The following is a 22,027-nucleotide window of genomic DNA, read 5'->3' on the forward strand; positions in this document are numbered from 1 at the left end:
TTATAAAATAACCTGCACGCAGACTGTATTATTTCTATCATTTTATGTACAAGAAACAGAAACATTACAGAGTCAATATACAAGCGAAGACTGAGTCCTGCAGTAGATGCTAGTCTTTCTATGGAATCATCTTTGATAATTCCTAGGTTTTGGTCAACTAATGAACAACCAAATTACCCTTTTATTCAAACGAAAGCAGTCACTTCTTCCTACTGCCACACCACCTAAAAGACTTTTCACATCCATGGAACTAAATCTATGGATAACAAAATCTTTAGTATAGCGGAACATATATATTTTCGTTTCACAATTTCTTCATCATATAAAGATTACATGATGAGTAATTATGAGAAGGAAAATATATACACTTGCCCTCGCCGTAAACTTCTTCCAAAAGGGAAAGTATTTACAAATTGAAAGACATGCACGACTTTAACCAACGACAGTTATTCTTTAATATGCATGCGTGCCCTTGTAGGCCTTAAATTCAATGATCCCTTTGTAAAGAGCTTGCCTGTTGAGCGGCATGGTGTTGTCCTCCATTTTATAATTCCCATAACCCTCTTTGGCCTGCTTTGAAGTATTACTGCATCTCCTCTTGCGGAACTCTTTGTTGTTTGATGATGGTTCCACAACATCCTCTGCAAATCTAACACTCTTCTTGGTTTGCACTTTCTCAGATCCTCCTAAGTACATCAAAAAATAACAAAAATTGAATTTTAGACTTTTGGTTTTGCGCGAAAGGGGACACAAAGTTCAGGACGCATTGCTACAATTAAGGACGAGAGAATTAGAGAAAGTTGACTTACCAGAAGCCGATCTTTTGTGGGGAGAGAGGAAACCACCTAATTCAGATTCAATATTCTTCATAAAATCAGAGAGAAGGCGTTTGTGGACTTGGTGGGCAAGAAGAACCACGCTTCCAGATACAGCAAAAACAGCCACGAACCCTGCACCAATAGAGTTATCCATCTCTCTCTCTACTCGCTCCTTCCCTCTCTAAAATTAAAAAGTTCAATTCGGATCAAACACTATCATGAACATTTTCTTGCACCAACAAGGACAATTACAAAAAGGAGAAATATAAGAAACTGGTGAGGAATAAAAGTTGGTGAGAGATTGTATATATAGCGAGAAAAAGAGAAAAAAGGGGTTTTGGATTGGCGATGTATACAAGAGAACATGAGACATTGACCATATTAATAAGGAATGTGCCTAAAATTAAAAGACCCAGTAAAAAAAAGACGGCTCAACTGCTTTCATTGGTTAAAACTTGAATTGATTAATCGTTGTTAATAGTTAATTGTTTTTAGTTTTCTGCCTGTATTTATCCAATGCCTTTAAGTGTCTAACTTTAATTGGCAACAAGTAACAAACCTCCTGTTTTTATCTGGATTCTTGGTGTTAACCGCAAATTAAACGCCTTATGGGTCAGTTACTTACTACTTATAATTTTAATTTTGGTGACCAGGAAAATAATAGATTCATTTCTTTATTGGGTACAAGGTCTTAAAATAAAACGGAGTTGATAGGGAAATCCTTCAACTCTTAAATTCCTACAAATTCATTGAATTTTGAATACAACCAGATTTTGAAACATTTTAAAAAACTCGAGATTGAATACCACCAGATTTTGATAGACTCTTCAAAAATCAAGATTAAACACTACTGGAGTTTGACATATTCATTTAAAATCTTAAATGAATACACCTAGATTTCTAAATTCTTTTAAAATTCATCAAAATCTTAATTGGATACACCCCTTTAAGTTTCATTTTTTAAGTTTAGTATTATTTAATAATTATCTATTTAATGATAAAATATACTATAGAATTTGAATCTTTTCCTAATTATCTTTTTTTTTTTAATTTCAAAAATGCTACTCTTATCATATTTTTCATACCACATTTGTACTACATCTTTAATAGAAATGAGACTCACATGTATTAGTGGATTCTACCTCCATTAGAGGTGGGACAAATGTGGTATAAAAAATAATATATAATAAGGGAAGCATTGATCTTTTCTTTTTGTTATTTATTCTTCTTCTTCCTCTAAACCCCATTTATATATGTTATTTTTTCTCCTTCTTCCTCTAAATTCATTCATATATTTTATTTTTAATTTTTGTAATCTACCTATATCACAGGTTAATTGTGTTATCTCCCTATATGATATATTCTTTTTTGATAATCAATGTGTATCACAAAGCAATATGTCTTGCTTATGAGTATATTATGTTTTTGTACCTTATAGTGTGGTTTCATATCTTGCTTATAGGTACGTTATCCATTTATGTACTTGTCCCTTGAGTTAGGTCGTATGTTATGTAAGCGGGTTTATGTTAATATATTAATTTTCAAATATAATATTGGAACCAAAGTCCCGCACATCCACGAATGGAGGCATAATTCAGTTGGAATTGTCCATGAACTCTGGCGAAGGTAGAATGTGGTTGATTGAGGGTGCGATTGAATTCAGATTGGACTGCCTACATATCTCCTGGACGAGAGAATCAAATCACTATTGTAGGGCTAGAAAATACGTGGTGTGATGTGTAAAACATCATGAACAATCATTGATGAAAATCGTATGGTGGGGCGTGTATGAGATGCTTCCATGTCTACGCATAGATGAACGACGTGTAGAGAATATGTGAGCCTATATTAAACATAGAGAATATCAATTGTACATCCACCATAAAAGACTTATTAATTAAAGAGACAAATACCCAAGCCATGGTTGTGGAGCCTAAAATAATCCCAAATATTCTAGAGGTGACACATGGACTTTTATTCAAGAAGGACAAGATTGCTCTCAATAAATGGGCAAGTTTCTCAGATGCTCCCACGTGCAGCTCACATCCCTGGAGATATCAGCAGTTGAACACGACTGCCCATAGCTCACCTGCCCTTGGCAATGAATTAAAGATAAGGATTAATTACCCAAATCCTATCTTTAATTCATTCCTAATTGAAGATTGACTCCAATCAAGTAAGTAATCCTAATTTAAATCAATTAGGGATAATTACACCGTTATCTCAAGATATTATTTCCTATTTAATATCTTGGGAATATTTAGAGAATATCTCTCCGTTAAACACTAAATAGCCGGCCCTAGCCCTATAAATACCCCATATTCTACCAAATTTTGAGAGCTTTTGCAACCCTAAAAAGCCTTAAACACTTTACTCTCTTAGAGAAACTAACTTAGGCATCGGAGATCTCTTGACCTAACCCCCCCCCACCTCGTGGGTGTGTGAGGCTTAGGCCTTTGATCAAAGGTGTTGATTGTTTTGCAGGTGCATTTTCGTCAAAACTGAAGATGGTGGAAATTAGCATCGACAATGGTATATATAGAGATCTTAATAGAGCAATCCCAATTAAACCAGGGGACTTTCTAGGAGGGAATTTAGGATAAGATATCCAATCCTCATAGAATTATGATTACGTTGCATAATCCCAAAATACCCTAATTTGACTTGAATTAGAGTAACCTTAATTTGGAGACAAATAATATCTTTAATGTGCTTAGAGCTAATGAAACCATACCGAACTACCTTGGCCTGAGGTAGCCCGATTTGAAATGCCCATGTAGCTCCAACCTCACTCCAAGGGCTTTAGCATAACCACCTTGAGTGTCACGTGTCATGGGCATAGAAAATTATGGTCCCATATTCAAAATTCAAAGATAAAAAAAAAAAAAAAAAAAAAAAAAAAAAAGAGGAAGTAGAAAGGGAAGTGTTATTAGCACTTCAAAAATCTCATTCTACACTCCTCACAAGTGTATTTTTCTTCCTAAATATAGAAAGTTTGGAGTATAGAATAGGAATTTTAGAGTGCCAATAACAATTCCTACAAAAAAAAAAGCATGAAATGAGAAGATTTTAATCTCTAATATTTAAAAAAATATAAATAAGTATAAAAATAAATTAAAGTGAAGAAAAGATAACATTGGACTTAACTTAATAGCATGTCGATTTTTTGGACACATATTTAAATGCCTCTTATATATATGGAAAAACAACTATTTTTTATGAATATACTTCTATCCCGTGCGTGATTGTGTAAATTATTAATATATTGTATTTAGGATACTAAAACATCTTTTTACTTTAGGATTGTATTACTTGCAAGGCAATGAATCCTCCTTAGTTTACTATAAATAAAGGCACAAGGTCTAGGGAATAACATACATAATTTCTCAAACCTATTCTCCACCTTTCTTTCCCTTTGTCGCCTTCTAGAGAAGAGGTTGTAACACGTTATCAGTACGCTCTTCTTTAATCAGGGAAGTATTACATTTTAAATACTCTTATTTGAATAACTTCTGACTTTATTGAATTAAGGAAGAACTCCTACAAATCCGTTCACAATATTCATCATTGCAATCCAGGTTGTTCTAAAACACAGTCTTAATTGTCGATATTTTTTCAGCCTGATTGCATAAACCTTCACCATATGCATGAACATTACTTTTCACGTTATGAATTATAAATTCTACTAAAGTTGTGTTTGTATTATTAATATATAATTATATATCATGTGAATTGAATACATGTGAACAAGAAAAGAAAAAGAAAGAAAACAAGAGACTTTAAACTCTAGCTCACGTTGAAACCATGACTTGAAACCATGCTTGAGCCGAAACAAGCCGCTAGCTAGTTGTGCCAGCAGCTCCTGGCCCCAGCACAGAGAAACGAAGACTATTAGTTGTCTTCCTCCTGCACTGGAGCCGTGCTGACCTGAAGTCGCGCTAAGACACAACGTCGTGGTTGTCAATCTGTAATTTACAGACTCACGACGGCCTGCACGCCGCCTTCATCGCGGGGCATCGTCCCTGACGACACCAATCCAGAAAACCAGAGGCTGGCTGCTGCCTTTGGGCACCATTCCCACGAACAAACTGCCCACCGATGACGGGATACCTCCATCATGCTAGGCCTTGAACTACAGACTTGGCTTCGCAAGCACAGACGTCGGACGACTTTGTTAGTTTTCTGGTACACCCAGAACTAGGATTTTGGTTCTAATTTTTGGGCCTAGATTTTCTCCAATGAAGTCCAAGAGTTGCCTTTCATTTATATGTCACATTAGCATATAACAGAATTTTTGATAGGATTATGACAGAATAACCACATTAATATGCTACATCTATTTTTAAGAACTATATTGATAATTTTCAATTTTATGGAACATCTTGATAGATATGAGTCAATTTTAAGGACCATTTGTGATAAAAACCCAATTTATTATAATAAAAGGGAAGCGTATGATGTAAAATATACGACGACCAAGTCTTTTAATTTGTGTGTATGTACATAAGGTTCAGAGACAGACTTAGGTTCACTGAAATCACATGTGTTTGAACAAAGAGAAGCGTATTCATTTACATCATTACATGGTTTGTTAACCAATTTAAAAAGTACCCTTAATCAAATTGTCTTTAAACAATCTTTGAACTGTGATTTTTATGTATTATTATATTGTGGTAAATGTGCAATTTTGTATATGTATATATATATATATATATGGGACTAGTTATGGGGTCTATTATACATCAAATTTTAACGATCCGAATTGTCTATTTTTAAGTCTTAATTCATAGATCATTCTTACAAAAAATCAATTCAATATGAAATCATCTACTCATTTGATTGTCATGATGAAATTTCAATATTTCTTAGAATATAGTGTTCGTCAATTTCATTGAACTCAATTAGATGCCTCAAAAAATTTCAACTTGGCTAATTTGCAAGGATGATCTATAAAGTACAACTTGAAAAATAAACCATTCGGATTGGTGAAGTTCGATGTGGAGTGGGCCTCACAACTAGTCCTAATTTTTAACAAAAAATGAGAATCTTTTTAAATAAAGGGCATGTATATATATATATATATATATATATGCACACACACACTCAGAAATATATTTCTTAAATGGTTTGTTTTTTTTTTTTTTTTTTGGAAAAACTTTTTATACTAGGCATTGCCGTGGTAATTTGTAATCCACATGACGTGGTGTTAGATCCCAATCTACCACAGGCACAATCTTTCGTTACATTATATTTGACAACGGGTATATCCATAGTAGAAACTAAGACTTTTTATCACGCTAGAATACTAACTGACAAAGTACCCATATTGAATTGCAATCTATCATAGGCATCCACGTGATAGATAAACTTTTTTTTTTTCCTTCTAATACTCATTACCATAACCCACAAGAAACCGAAAGTTTTCCAAACACTAGCGCACTAAAAATCTCAAGGGTCAATGCCAACGATACATCATTCCATAACTTTCTTTACAAAGGGTTATACTAAAAAGTCAATCATGGTACTATTCACTTTACCTTTTATTTTGTCTTTATCGTTAAAACTCAAAGTTTTAGAACTTTTTTCATTAGTTTTCCTTTTTTTTTTTTAAACATTTTTAGGTCATGTATGGTATTTATTAGGAAATTTTAACGAAAAACTCCCGATACTATTCATTTTAACGAAAAACCATATTTTTATACTAAAAGGTCAATAATGGTACTATTCATCTTACCATTTATTTTGTCTTTATCGTTAAAACTCAAAGTTTTCAAGCCATTTTCATTAGTTTTCCTTATTTATTATTCTTAAAATCAATTTTTCTTTTTTTTTAAACAATAATTATTAATGTAATTTAGTTGTATTTGACCTTTTCATGGCAAAGTGTGTACAGACTAGAGAACCCACATCCATACAACATGCTTCCCACAAAAAAATATATTAAATTTGGACAGACAACGTGCCCAATTCTTATGTATTAGGCGGTTTGCAGAAGAAAATATCGAGTTAGAATAATATACCATCTTTTGTTTGTTGTTGTTTTAGGTCAAGTTTGCAGAAGAAAATATCGAGTTAGAATAATATACCATCTTTTGTTTGTTGTTGTTTTAGGTCAAGTGGGATTTAATTAAGGAAATTTTAACAAAAAGTTTCTGGTACTATTCATTTTAACGAAAAATTACATTTTTATACTAAAAAGTCAATCATAGTACTATTCACTTTACCTTTTATTTTTATCCTTATCGTTAAAACTCAAAATTTTCAAATATTTTGCATTAGTTTTCTTTTTAATTAATCAATCGATTAGACCTATAACATGGGCCCAAAAGAATGGACCAGGATCCTCGCCGGATCCATTCCCTAGGGATCCTAGGGATTCCACAATTCTGTCCGTTCATCGTATATTGTGCGGTCAGAAATCATTTAAATTTTAAATTTTAAAATTCAAAAATAAATTGTACCTAACGAAAACGGACCGCACGATATACAATGAACAGATAGAATTGCGGGATCCATAGGATCCCTAGGGAATGGATCCGGCGAGGATCCTGGTGCCAAAAGAATTAGAAAAAGACTGACTTAGTAAACCAGGTGGAAACAAAAACCGTAAACAACAAAGAGCACCTTACATGCAAAATGTAGCAATTTTTTTAATATTGATAAAGGAGAACATATTTTAATATAAGGAAAACTAACGAAAATATTTTAATTGTTTTTCTCTTTGTTTTTAGTAAAAAATCTTAAATTCGAGTTCTTTATATGGTGAGTTCGATAACACAAAATATTATGACAGATCATTATATAGCTTAGCCAAATCCCGCACTCCATAATGTCAAAATATTGTTGTATTAAAGAGGAAAAAAACTACCACTTATAATTTGACAAATAAGGTCTGAGTAAATTGTAGCAATGGTCCCTTAATTTTAACAAAATTGGAGCAATGGTCTCTCAACTAAAAATTCATTACCATTGGTCTCTCAACTCATCAAAACGTGCAGTTATGATAATTTTCGTCAACTTCATTAAACTTCCATCAAAATGAGTCACGTGCCATGCACGTGCGGCTAAATCAAGAGGCAAATATGAGAAATAAAAAAAATTGTATCAATGGTCCCTCAATTTTAATCAACTGGAGAAATGGGCCCTCAATTTTAACCCAATTGGAGCAATGATCCCTCAACTTTAACCCAATTGTAGTAATGGTCTTTCCAATATAATTCATTTTGACAATATTCTGACAGAGTTGAAGAAAATAACCATAGCTACATGTTTTGATGAGTTGAGGGACCAATGATAATGAATTTTTAGTTAAGAGACCATTGCTCCAATTTGATTAAAGTTGAGAAACCATTACTATAATTTACTCATAAGGTCTACAACCATCCAAACAAATATGAAATTATCAATCAATATACATCACTTACCAGCAGTAGTGGAGCCAACTTGGAATTGATGGCTACTCATGACCTTAATAGCTTCCTAAACTCACATATTTGTTGATAAATCTATCTTCCCCAACTAAAGAGAAAGTGTACAACGTTGAACTACAACCTATTATTACTTCTTCCTTCTTCAACTTTCTTTTTTCATTCCCATGCCTTCCTTCTCTTTTTTTTTCTTGTGTGCAATCCAATGGTGCGCACCACCAGGGCCGGTCCTGAGATTTTTGAGGCCCGGGGCAATACCAAAAAAAGTGCCCTAATATAACTCCACGTCAGAAAAAATAAAAAACTCAATTGTTTTAGTGTTCATATTTGTTCATGCGATGTAACTTTTCTTTGGTAAAACAATAGCAGGATGTGAGGGATTATGCTAAGCAACAAGATGGGTTGGCCATAATTTGGTATCTAACTTGTCATTTAAAAAACTCAAACCTAAGACCTCTCACTTATAAGTGAAGAAAAAATAGATTTCGCATCTAAGCCATAACATTAAACTTTAGTTTGTAATTAGATAAGGGTACACCAATATTTCACAAGCAAAAATAAATTAAAGTATGACAGGTGTTTTTGTATAAAACTTATAATTATTGGGATAATTTTCTAATTTACTGTCCCTTGGGGCCTCATAAGAATTGTCATATTTTTCTCTCTCTAATTTTTATATATAATGTTATAAATAATGAATGAACCAAATACCACATATATGTTATTAAAAATATAACTCATTTTTCTTGGATAAGAAAGAAAAGTAACCCTAAACCCTAACATTGTATTGAAACAGAACATCATTGCTAAAGAAAAAAAAATTAATGAAAATGGCTTGAAAACTTTGAGTTTTAACGATAAGAATAAAATAAAGGGTAAAATGAATAGTATTATGATTGATTTTTTAGTGAATAGTACTAGAACTTTTCGTTAAAATTCCCAAAAGAAAAAGGCCCTCATTTTGATCTAAACTTAGGTGGCTATTATTATTATTATTATTATTTGCCAAAGGGTGGTAATTAATAGAAAATGAATTTGTAAAAACCACTTTCGTCAAAGGCACATATAGAAATATAGCTACTTATTTAAACCAAAGATGAAATAAATGCATAAAAAATTAGGCAGTTTTGAGTTTCGAACCCTTACTTATTTAAACCAAAGATGAAATAAATGCATAAAAAATTAGGCAGTTTTGAGTTTCGAACCCGTGTTCCTTTTCATTGCAAGAAAGTAGCGAAACACTACTGTAAGTGACAACTTATGACAAATATCCAGTTTTATATTTTTATACGCTTACTGGACATATAATAATAGAAATTAAATTTTTTTGTGCCCCCGATTTTTTGAGGCCCTGTGCGGTCGCCCTGGCTGCCCTAGGCTAGGGCCGGGCCTGCGCACCACAGACGTAATGCTTCACTCAAAAAGCCTTGGCAGACAAGTCTTGACAGTCTGCTAGCTTGGGCGTATCTTGATGGATGTAGATGCTAGAAAAAAAACAACAGCTAACGATAGATGTCATCACAAGTTTTCGACAAATGTTAGTAAAATTTGATAGGTGCCCACCAGAAGCTCGACGGAATGGTGCAATGATTTTTTTTAGTCGAAATCATGACTTATCGTAAAATTATGGCTTCACCACTGCTTACCAGCTTATTAATTGAATTCTCTTGTAAAGAAGCCTAGTTAGTAAGGAGGGTGTATTCAATTGAGAATTTGAGAGATTTTAATAGATTTATAGATCCATGGATTTTTATGGAATTTAATTGATTTGTAGAGATTCTATATAAAATTTTGATTCAATTCCCTCGAAATCTCATAGGAAGAGGTGAGATTTGTGGATGCTTAAAATACACTATGAAATCTCTCAAATTCTTTCTAATTCCTCAACTTTCTCAAATTCTTTAAAATCAATTTCTAATTGAACATACCTGGAATGTTATAAACTTCTTTAAAATCATAGTTGAATACATCCGGATTTCTAAGGATTTTAATAAACTATCTTAAAATTCCAATTGAATACATCTTGAATTTCAGAGAATCACTTAAAATCTTGATTGAATACCCCTAGATTCATTAAAAGAATTAAAATCCCTCAAAATCCCAATTGAATACACCCCCCTAAATTTACATAGTTATTAATACATGTATTATACACTTACGCACATATATTTTGTTAAAAATACTCTTATTTTTTGTGTACATCTCAATGCTTCGTTAAATTATACAACGTATAATATAGTTTATACATGTATGTACATACATTTTGAAATTTTAATTATGGCCAAAATACTTTGGGAAATTTGGAAAACTAACCAAATTTTGGACCCTAAATAGAATTCTAGCCACCTTTTTAAATTTATGATAATTATAACCAAAAGTTGATATGAAAGTGTTAATACACCTTTCAAATATAGTTTTCTCAAAAAAAAAAAAAAAAATGTCATCCATGGAAATTAAACAAAGCAAGATTCAATTAAGATAAGGAGATTCGAAATAAAATTGAATAAGTTCAAAGCCACCCGTGCTCCTTGAAGTTCCTTAAACAACCCAAAACCCAATTCAATAATAGAGGAAAACAAAATCCAAAGTTCAACCTTCGGAGAAAATGAGAGAAAAAGAGAAGGGACCATCTCATTTTGGGCTTTTCACCAACGATTTGGTTTTGGAGCTGATCTTAGAAGTGGAGGTCCCAATTGAGGGGCTAAGATGTTGAGGATGGGCAGCGAACACTGAAGTGAGCGAAGGCCTCGTTGTAAGCCTGGAGGTGCAAGTGCTCGAACTCAAGGATTATATCGTCGTAGTTGAAAATCAGAAATTAGAGAGCAGAGGAGGAAGCTGACTGAGACTGAGACTGAGAGTCATCTTCATGTGGAGGAGGTTGAAAAAATTTTGGGGGTTCAGAACTAAACGAACTTTGTGTGTGAGAGTATAAAAGAGGAAGAGGAGGTGGAAGAGAGAGGGATTGTGCTGCACGCCATGGCTGGCTATGCTTGGGTTGGGTTTATATGGTTTTGGATTATCGTCTAGAAAGGATAGAGATGACGGTAAAAGACAACCGAGCCTTTTGTTTTTTGGTTTTTTTTTTATAGAAAACTTTATTTTAAGGGTGTATTAGTGTTTTCATATCAACTTTTGGTTATAATTATTAAAAATTTAAAATGATGGTTAGAATTCTATTTGGGATCCGAAATTTGGTTATTTTTCTAAATTTCCCCAAATACTTTTTAGCAAAGTTGCCATATAGTATATATACTATGTAAGTAGACATAACTTTTTGGAAGACACATGATGCCGATTTTATGTTTGGTGCTTTTCGATCACATAATTCTGGCACATTTCTCCTCCATGGAAAATCAATCTTCCATGGGTTCCTGCATATACGATGAATTGGAAATGTTGTCGTAGCTGCTATTAAAATCAACTTTTCTAATAATATAATGAAGCAACTTGAAAGGGGGAACATATAACTCTGCATATATATATATATATGAAGTCGAGTGAGATCTACATAAAGGAGTCTCATATTTTTATGAGAGATGTAGTATGAAAAACGCAGTCATGTCCTACGATTGTTTCTCTTAAATTTGGTTGAAACCCATGAACCATGCATGGCTGAGATTTACTTGTTTTCTTGATGGCACGTACCCAATATCCAACCATCACCAAAGCCGTGATTACTCATGAATTCTATTTCTAGCCTGAAAAAAGATAAGGTTTATAACCCACCATACTAAATTCAAACAGCTACCATATCATCATAAAATTGAAAACATACAACTAAATGATCTACATTTTTTCTATTCCATTAGAGAAAATCAAACTCAGACGACGAGATGGATAGCTATAAAAAAACAATCTACATTAATATAAAAGTAGATAAATTATAATAATCAAGCCATTAGCTTGCAACAATTGCCTGCGACATTACATCACACAATTCACGCCAATTCAACAAACACACAAAACACAGTTCATCGAGAGATACTCTATTAAACAGGGTGTTCACTTTTTGACCCGTGACAAACTTGTATTTGTCGTGTTACGCTACTAAGATTATATCTTTTGATTGGAAGAGAGAACTTCTCTTCTTCATTCTCACTTACAACACATATGCCTACCAATCACTACTCATTTCATAAATATATACACAATTTATAACAATACCATTACAACACACATGAATCAATAAACAAATACAAACCAATTGGAATTTTGAAGTATAACTTGAAAACAAAACCAAAAGTATGAATCTGCTGGACTAACCCATGTTTCACCTGCAGCTCCAACTTGTTACTTCTGAGTGTCTCTCAGGTGGTGTAGTAGAATACCGGGTGGAGCATGAGGTGAATGAGCATGATGCAGGCACACGACAAGGACAGGAACAGCAGCCCGTAAACGACTCTGAAACCCATATAAGTATATATTGTGAGTTTATAACGACCCTACTATTGGTCTCTCAGTCTCTATCAGATCAGAGATCCAAAGAAGACACATCTTTATACAGAGAGAGAGAGAGAGAGAGAGAGAGAGAGAGAGAGAGAGAGGTGGAGCGGTGGAGGGATTGGAATTTGGATTTAAAGTGGATAAGGGTTTTTATTTTGAGAAGATTTGAATGTTTGAATTATGTTTTCATCCCATACTGTACGTACGTGTCGTGAAAGGCAACTTCGACTTTGACACGTGGGAAGTTGGATTGAGGGAGTGAGTGCGTGTGGGGGCATGGTTTAGTGCACTTGTATGCTTGCACATGTAAGCTTAAATATACGACCAAACACCCACTGCATGCATATAGCTACCATGTGCATTTATTTGTATAACTTGGTTTAGGGTTTAAAGTCTTTTACATGGACTCCCTCTGGTGAGGGATTTGACGTTCTAATTATTCATCTCTTAGATTTTCTCTAAAAGATTATGCTTCCAGAAATTACTCTAATTCAAACCTATTTGTCGTTAGATTAAATGATAGCCATATTTTTCTTTAAAAAATCGTATTTGTTTGTTTTTTTTTCCTGTTATAATTAGATGTCTTAATAATTTTAAATTTGTCTAATCTTTTGTAAGATTTAAAGAAAAAATTACTCTTCAATTTAAAGAAAAAATTACTCTTCAATTAATTAGTATGTTAAATCTAGAGAAGTGGAGCTACAAAGAACTAACATGTTATATAACTCATTAACTTCTACGAATCGGCACAAAAATGAATCAACGAAGTAGCATGACTTGAAAGTAGGTATAATTTTTGAAACTTTTGATTACCTTCATGTCCTGGTCTATTGACTGATAGGGATTTTACCACCTACAAAAGTAGGGATAAAATCACACAAAATACTTGCATGAGAACAAGGGTGTTGTAGTATAAATGGCTAAGTAAGGTCGTTTCCGCAGGGATTATTTAAAACAATTTATGAGAAACCCTAATCCTAGTTAACTATTTAAAAACAAAGATTGGAAAATGGCGATTTAATAACCTAAATTAAGAGAAACGAAATTAATTAAAAAGGCTAATTAAAATCTGCAATTTTTAGAGAAAGAAAAATGAAACAATTTTTTTAGATTTCGAAATGAGAAAATACTAGGGTTCCACCATCACCCTAACAATTCTACATAGTTCTTCTAATTCCTTATGAATTAGACATGGATATTTTGAAGGTTAGGTTTTCCTAAAGTATGCCCTACTTGGAACCCCCAACATAGAACGTATATCTAATCATGCAACCCGTCCGTGGTGTCCAGATCGAATGTGAATATGCAAGACTCATTAAGTTTTGTGAAAACCTTTTGAAAAACCATGTAACTCCTAAGACGTGTCCATCCTAAGTAGCTACACATGTTAACCACAAGAAGCCTTAGTCAATTTTAGGGACAACCCTCCGCCAAAATTGCATCAAATTACTATTCTAATTATCTTAATAGTCGCAAATCACTAAGACAAATAGATAGTTTAAAGCACAGTGATTAACAATCCAAAACTTGCATGCATAAATTCAAAAGAAAATTAAAAAGAGACTACATATTCTTGCTTAGGATCATGGCTTCACCCTAGCAAAAAGGGTTAGTTACGCATATTCATAATTAAAATCAACATAATTATTAAACTAGAAAAAGAATGAAAACACCTTGTAGAATAAATTCTGAAAATCTCTAAAGCTCTAGCCAAAATCTTCTTCTCAAATCTTGCGTATGTTCTCCCCTGGACCTAGGTCTGCCAAAAGGCTTATTTATACTACTCTCAATAAAGTCCTCCTAATAAAAGGTCTTAGAATAAGACTAGGAAACTAAATAAATTGAAATAAATAGGAAACATAATCCTAAATTAACTTGGTAAATTCGCCAAGAAATCTGCACAGCCACGTTATGGACCCATATCAGCTCCAAAACTGGCCCAAAAGAGCTGGATTTAAAGCTTGGACTATTCTGAATACTTCTCCAGAAGGCCACGAACCCATCTGAGGTCATCTTGGGCTCCAAAAATGCAATTTAAGCCCAAAAACGTCACTTTCCAGCAACACGCATTGTTTCTAGCAACACGCACTGTTTCTTTAAGAACTCGCCAGAGAATAACCGCTTGGTAGAAAAATCCTAAATTTTGATAGAAATAAGCCAAGAGACACATGAACGTCCTCCAATTTGAATCACTCCAAAAATCATCTGTTTGGTCACATTTTGCTCCAGAAGAAGTCGAATGTGCTATATTGAAAATATAAAGTAAAGTATTAAAATTCTACTAAAATAATTACCAAATTAAACTAAAAATAGAGTGAAATATATAATATAATATTGACTCATCACTGACTAAAAGCAAGTTTCATTGGCAATGGCAAAGCTTACGTCATCACTAACATTTTTTTTGTCGAATACATGGTCACTAACTACAGTGCCCATAGCTGAATGTCTGGTGAATAATGGAGAAAGTCGAGGAGCATGTGACTTGAAGCTCAAGATGTCACAATCCCGTTCCTTTGGTCACAATGTAACAAAAAATTATCAATATTTATTTTTTAATTTGATATTATAAGTTGGGAATTGAAATTAAAACACTAAAAGTATATTTGTTTATGCTTCATCCTACATACCAAATTTAAAAGTAAATGGACATGCATTTTTCGGTCTTCTAATGTGATTTTTAACTTTGCTTATTGTGGCTTATTTTCTCCTCATTGGCCGTTTTAGACTTGTTGAAAAAAATTATCTTACACGATTGCAACACATGATTCCCGTTACACTCATACATATTCAAGAAGGATCGTAAAAAATTAGCCAATTTAAGGTTACTCTCGTCTTCACTTCTTTAGCATGCAACTCCACCCTTAAAGACTATTCATTTCTGCATTCAAATCTTTGGGCATGCCAACTTACACGTTTGTTTCCCCTTGTTGATGTGTGATTTTTTTTAATAGTCTATTTGTTTGTTTGTTTTGCAACTTATTTTGCAAGTTCTTACCTTTTAAGTTTTGTTGTAGAGGGATTCGTTCAATTGCCCCATTTTCTTCTTGTATTTTCTTTTGCCTAATAAGGGTCAACTTTATGTTTCCCCTCTTTTTTTATTGTGTCCTTTTCTCTTGCATTATGAATTTATGAGATGTAAAGTTTTATATCCCTTGACTAAATGTAACTTCTTTTGTTCCCTATCAATGAAATTTCCTCGCACTAAGGACCATCCATTCCTTTTAGGCATAAAGTGATGAAATGGTGGAACTTTTGAGTAATTCCAATTAGAGCTGGTTCATGAGTTTGTCAAGAAGGTTGTATCAAAATTTCAGCATGTTGTTCCAAGCCGTTTGAACGAGGTGAAAATTTTAAGGACCAGCGCACAGTGCTGGCAGATTGGCCTGTTGGGCTTAATTATGATTTTTGGGAACAAATATGACGTTTTCTGGAGTTGGACCCTTCTACAAAGTTGTAAAAGACGGTTTGCTTTAAAACAAGACATTTTGGGCCAGTTTTGGAGCTAGTTTGGTCCATAAATGTGAAGGATCTCTGATTGGGCAGATTGTCTAGGTAGTTAGAATTGTGATTTTAAGTCATCCTTTTGTTGTTTCTTTTTTGTAGTTTCCTAAAAGACTTTATTTAGGTAGGTTTCTCTACGTGACATTGAGAGAGGACTCGGCATAGGCTTGTGGTTAGCATATTTCAATTGCAAGGTGTTTTTCACCCTTTTCTTCTCAATATATTTACTTTGCTTTTTAATAATGGTTACGCACATAACTAATTTCCTTTTGCTTCTTAGTATGAATATGTAGTTTCTTTCAATTTACTTATGAAATTATGCATGCTTGCCTTGAATTTTTAACCACTTCTTTTAACTATCTATATGTCTTAATGCTTGATCACTATTAGGGTGTTTAGACAAATAATTTGATGCAATTTCCATTGGAACATGCATCACCCTGAAATTGAGAAAGGCTTCTTGTGATTCATAATTGTAATTTCACTTAAGGTGAACATCACGCTTTTAAGGGTTGCATGGTTTTCAAAAGGTTTTCACAAAACTTAATGAGTCTTGCGTGTCTATATTTGATCTGAGCATCATAAACGGATTGCATGCTAGATATACGCTCTTGTTTGAACATCACAAGAAGAATAGACATTAGGAAAACCTAATCTTCAAAGCATGTATGTGGAAATTCATAACTAATTGATAGAATTGCTTAAGATTGTTAATGGCGACAACTAAACCTAGTCCCGTTTGTAATTGAATTTTCCAAAAACTATTTCATTCTTTTCTGTTATTAGAGTCAAACTAATTTTCATCTTTAACTATTTTGTTTCTTGTTTTATCTTTTAATTTCACAATCTCAATTCTTTTCTTAAAAATTTGTTTTAAATAATTAACTAAGAATAGGTTTTAAATACATTTTGTTCATATCAATCCTTGTAAGAAAGATCTTGTTTGAACAGTTTATACTACAATAACCTTATTTTCTTGTCAGTATTTTTAAGTACTTTTATCCCTACTTTTACAGGTGGAAAAAATCCTATTACACTACCTCATCCTTCATTGCTGGCAAGCAAAGATAAGTTTCATGGTTCTCAACCACGATCAACCAAAATTAGTAGGAGTTTACAACATTATGTTTTCTTTAAGAGTTTTATAAATAACTAATCAATCATCACCAGGACATGGCACGGAAAACAATAATGCTTATATATTTTGGTGCAGATTCAATCTACACATATCTCTTTTTCTCTTTAACATTTAACAATTTAACTTACTAGCGCTAAAGTTTTTTTTTAAAAAAAAATCGCCATTCCATTGCATGATTTAGTGGTCATTTTCACAAACACCATGTCTACACGTTCATGAAGGTCTCCCACTCCCACCTCTGTAAAGGATACATCCCAGTAGACCCAATTATGAAGAAATAGAGTTTATACATATTTTATACATATTTTATGATTTTGAAGGCACCAATGCATATTTAAATTCAGCTCAATTTTTCTAAGACTACCATATTTGTAATCAAATTGTCCTTCAACATCAACACACCACACCCACAAACCCCCACCTTTACCTTGAAATCTAATTATGTTTGAATTTGATTCAACACTACAAGAACACAAAAGTGCGATTCATAATGTTAGGAGATTCACCTTTGAAGAACAATCCAATGCAAAACAAGCTGCAAAGAAATTGATTACACAAAATGAAACACAGAATCCGAAAAGCTTTCGATTTGGCCGAAAGCTTCTCTGCCATGAAACACCACCTCATGATGTTAACACTCCTTCGGTCTCTTCACTCACACTATGTTCAGTTTGAAGTGCATACGGCCAAAAAAGAAATGTCAAAATCGCTACAATTTATGAAACTATGAGCCATGATTGCATGCAAATTTTACGCAGACGACAGAATTTTCATCTGTTTTAGTTTATGAAACGTTTATATCGAACGAAGCCTTTAGACAGCCTTACTGTTATTTCTTTTTAACAGAATTAATCATCTAGTAAGCCATCTCCATGTAGCTGATGATTACAATATGATTTACGAAAAACTTGAATATTAAACATACACAATTATTTTCAGAGAAGAAATTTCAGGGTGCTATAGACCTTCGAAAAGAACCTGTAATCACAATTTAGAAGAACCATGTTGAATCATCTTTTGCTTCGTATCCTTTGTACCACGTTTGCTGCACTCGAATCCAAGTGAAACCATCTGAAACACCAGAACCCTGAAACCCGATAATATGATCTCAGAAAATGTTAAAGCGGGAAGTCCTGGAGGACATTAACGAATAACAATCTCATATCTCACCTTCGAACTTATAACAGCTGTTCCCTTTATTGCATAACGTTCTTCACCTGCAATGAGGAGTAGAGTCAACAGAGCAGCAGAAATGTGCACGGATATGGTGCTACAACCTAGATAGTCATGATACGTTTAAATATATACAACTCTTTCCTACAAGGTCAATGCCCAGGATTTTCGTGATAGTCCCGAAAAAAGGATACAATTTTATTTTCATTAAAATCTTCAAATGCAGGATATGAATAAGATATCGCATGCAGCATATTCCACGAAGCCGTCTCTCAGAAATATTTAATGTTCTTAAATTCTAAAAGAATATTCATCAAATAGTATAAACATGTTGGATTGCTCAAAATCAAATAGAAGGAGAAGAAGAGAAAGATGGAAAGTCTAACCGGATAATTCCCACTTATCGAACTTCACTAGCCATGTGTTTGAACCAACATGTGTTGCTAATACACCATCCACCCAAACCCGAAATTGTTTTCCCTGTTTGTCTCCGTAACAGTTTCTCAGAGCATTTATGCTGTCGGAAAGAGAGTGCTCAACTCCAGAAGGATGGACAAATGTACCAGATGGAGACTGACCCAAAGAAAACATAATTAAAGGTTAGTAGCTGATGAGACGAACACAATTAAGGTGATGCAAAAGGGAAACATATGATGTGAAATAACTATACCAAAATATCCAAGGTCTGTTTATTTTTACAAAGGTAAAAAGTCAACTCAATCCCAGGATTTAACCCAGAATTAAACCAGAAAAGTAAATGTTTTTACAGTTGTTTTCAGCGAATTGGAACCAAATGCTGACACTAAACAATTCTAAGGGTTCAATAATAATTTCAAAGGAATGATTTCTCTTTCTAAAGATGTTGTAGATTTGGACAATGCAGCATGCACCCAAGAAAATTGAGCAAGTTCACACTCTGGCATGCAGATAAGAAACCCCTACACATTGTCCAAACATGACTGGTAATTTCATTTTTTTTTCAGTTCACTATCTTCGTATATTTTGATGTCTTAGAAAACAAAATATACCAAAATGTCAATAGTGATAAACATGAAGCATGCACGGTCAACGTCAATTGATCCCAAAAACTTCATATCAGCTCTCATGTAACATGGCATCATACATGCTCACCTCCACTGCTTTGTCTAATCACAATACGACTAGGCTATATTTGTATAGAAATGAAGTATTTCCAAAGATGTTGAAATCTGAAATGGAAAAGATGATAATTCTTCTGACAGCCTAAAACTATACAATAAATATAAAATGGTGTAATATCATAAAACTCGGTATTTAGGAGAAAGGAAGATATAGACATACGCAATCCGCTTTCAGACTCGCCAAATAGATCTCTGAATTCTCAACTTCTGCGCGTCTCCATTTCTCATAGAACAAGAAAATTTTTACTAGTTCATGACCAGGATTTGGATTCTCCAGCTTATAGTCAGAAAAATCTGCAATATCTCTTGGGGGCAAACTTGGACCTAGCTTGAAGTGGCCAATGGCTTGTATGATTCCAGCTGCACATCTCTCTGTTGCATGAATAATCCTTGTGTTACCCTTAGCATTTTCAGCATGCCACTGCAACAATTCTTCTTGGGCATTGCTAACCTGCAGGATCCGCAACCAATTAATGTGGAAAACCTCATTTAGCGGATGGGGCTTAAATTTGAAGAAAAAGGTGAGCTACAAAGTTACAAACCATGACACCATAAACTTCTGGGATGCTAAAAAGCTCAGCATCATTTCCAGAGTCACCACAAACAAGAGTGTTGACGGGTGAACTTCCCTCGCTCTTAAATTTCTTAAGCAAATATGCAAGAGCTTGTCCTTTGCCAGCACCTTGTGGTAATATATCCAAATCCATTCCTCCACTGTAGATTATCTTCACATCCAGCTAACCAAAGATGAAGCAACAACTAGGTCAATAGCAAGAGCAACAATACCATCTGATACTCCAAAAGCAATAAATTTTCCTCTGGAAACAATTATACAGTTTTCGCTGTCTAAGAGTTATAAACTTTACCCCACGCTTTTCAAAAACTTCTGAAAGAGCCTTTGTCACTGCCTGAGCCTTGGCTTTCTCGACATAAAAGCTAACCTTGTGCGGCCGTTGCTCTGTTTCTGCCTGAATTTCACATAAAGTTTAGTACTTCAGAAATTTCATATGCATACTAGTTTCTTGTGTGCTCACTTCGGTTTAGTTAAATATAGTTCTCTATCAGAATTCACGGCATGACACAATGAGAGACACTAATCAAATGCCGATAACCTATAAAATATACCTGAAGTTTAAGTTCAGAATATTTGCTGGCTTCCTCTTTGACTATGTTCCTATCCCATTTTTGATTCAGAACCTCAACCCAGCCATCATCAGGAACCATTGCGTTACCATATGTTATCTCAGTCCCCACGGACATTATTGTTATATCTGGTGTTAACATGGGTTTCTCTTTCCTCAGTTCTTTGTACAATGTCGGTGACCTTCCAGTCGAAAAAACCAGCAGAGAATCGTGACGGTAATTCGCCTCCCACAAAGAATTAAATCTAAGCAGGGAAAGGTTCTCAGTGTCGTGATGATCAACCTGCAATGGAAGCATTCACCACTAAAATCGCTGCAGAAGGGGAACGAAGCGAAACCACGATGACAAAACCAGTTACAGAACCTACCATTGTATGATCAAGATCTGAAACTATCATTAGCCGGGCAGGAGCTTCGAGCCGATCCATGATTATCCTATATCCAACGCAAACCTGCACCGAATTTATAAAATATACAAAAAAATAAAAGCATCAGTAAAACCATTCCAAATTCAAATTCAAAATCTGAATTCATTAAGATGATCCTCAATCAAATCCAAAGTTTGAAATTAAAAAAAAAAAGAAAAAAGCATATTTTTGTTCTTCACCCGACTAATTTTAGAAGTTCAATCCGAGTCTTTTAAACAAAAAAAAAAAAAAAAACCCAATAGCTCTAATCCCCGAGTTTTCTCCCAGTTTCTACATTATTTTCCCGGCAACCAAACAGTCAGACAGAAAATGAGCCTAAACACAATGAATCAACACGATTGCGATAAACAACCATTGATAAATTCAAATCCAAACACCAGAATTCATTAACCAAATCCAAAGTTTCAACAAAATGAAACAAAAAATACATTTTTTTTTATTAAATCCCGAGTCTTCACACATTCTGAGCTCTGACAAACCAACAAAAAGAAAAACTCAAAACCTCAAATTTTCTTTCACTTTCAACACAATTTTCCCGGCAACCAAACAGATTGACACAAATGAAACAAAACGCAACGAATTAACACCAATTGCAATGAACAATTAGCGGGAAATTCAGAAATCACCTGGAAACTGGAGAGCAAAAAAGCGATTGGGAATCGAAGATGGGATTATTAGGTTTTCACGGAATTGGGGGAACAAGGGAGTGAGACGACGGAGTGAGTGATTGAAGGGTATGCATTAAACGAGCCAAGCAGATAATGGGAAGCGAATTCGATCCAAATTCCTTGGCG

General features: G+C 33.9%; 2 protein-coding genes and 1 long non-coding RNA gene across 3 annotated transcripts; all 3 read right to left on the reverse strand.

The window, feature by feature from the left end:
- On the reverse strand, positions 1 to 1,133 carry LOC126593638 (uncharacterized). Its single transcript, XM_050259731.1, has 2 exons — positions 810 to 1,133; positions 1 to 686 (listed from the first exon to the last, which is right to left on the reverse strand). Exons 1-2 carry the CDS (start codon positions 970 to 972, stop codon positions 454 to 456), a joined length of 396 nt encoding a protein of 131 aa, XP_050115688.1. The 5' UTR covers positions 973 to 1,133; the 3' UTR covers positions 1 to 453.
- Positions 1,134 to 11,702: 10,569 nt separating this feature from the next.
- LOC126592593 (uncharacterized) lies at positions 11,703 to 12,840 on the reverse strand. The gene is made up of 2 exons (XR_007612716.1): positions 12,509 to 12,840; positions 11,703 to 11,943 (listed from the first exon to the last, which is right to left on the reverse strand). It is a non-coding gene; the product is annotated as an uncharacterized LOC126592593 (long non-coding RNA).
- A 5,284-nt stretch (positions 12,841 to 18,124) lies between these two features.
- Positions 18,125 to 22,027, reverse strand: LOC126594376 (probable sucrose-phosphatase 2). The gene is made up of 9 exons (XM_050260678.1): positions 21,860 to 22,027; positions 21,174 to 21,257; positions 20,789 to 21,088; positions 20,530 to 20,631; positions 20,206 to 20,400; positions 19,824 to 20,114; positions 18,890 to 19,076; positions 18,501 to 18,547; positions 18,125 to 18,417 (listed from the first exon to the last, which is right to left on the reverse strand). Exons 2-9 carry the CDS (start codon positions 21,231 to 21,233, stop codon positions 18,322 to 18,324), a joined length of 1,278 nt encoding a protein of 425 aa, XP_050116635.1. The 5' UTR covers positions 21,234 to 21,257; positions 21,860 to 22,027; the 3' UTR covers positions 18,125 to 18,321.

Source organism: Malus sylvestris, chromosome 12 (genome assembly GCF_916048215.2).
Source record: "Malus sylvestris chromosome 12, drMalSylv7.2, whole genome shotgun sequence".
Lineage (NCBI taxonomy): Eukaryota > Viridiplantae > Streptophyta > Magnoliopsida > Rosales > Rosaceae > Malus > Malus sylvestris.

Excerpts from the sequence above, each read along its gene's own strand:
- LOC126593638 (XM_050259731.1), bottom strand. The coding sequence starts at position 972 with ATGGATAACTCTATTGGTGCAGGGTTCGTGGCTGTTTTTGCTGTATCT. Across the intron at positions 687-809 it reads CCACAAAAGATCGGCTTCTG|GAGGATCTGAGAAAGTGCAA; the intron begins GTAAGTCAACTT and ends TGATGTACTTAG.
- LOC126594376 (XM_050260678.1), bottom strand. The coding sequence starts at position 21,233 with ATGGATCGGCTCGAAGCTCCTGCCCGGCTAATGATAGTTTCAGATCTT. Across the intron at positions 21,089-21,173 it reads CAGATCTTGATCATACAATG|GTTGATCATCACGACACTGA; the intron begins GTAGGTTCTGTA and ends CTTCCATTGCAG. Across the intron at positions 19,077-19,823 it reads CGAGTCTGAAAGCGGATTGC|TCTCCATCTGGTACATTTGT; the intron begins GTATGTCTATAT and ends TCTTTGGGTCAG.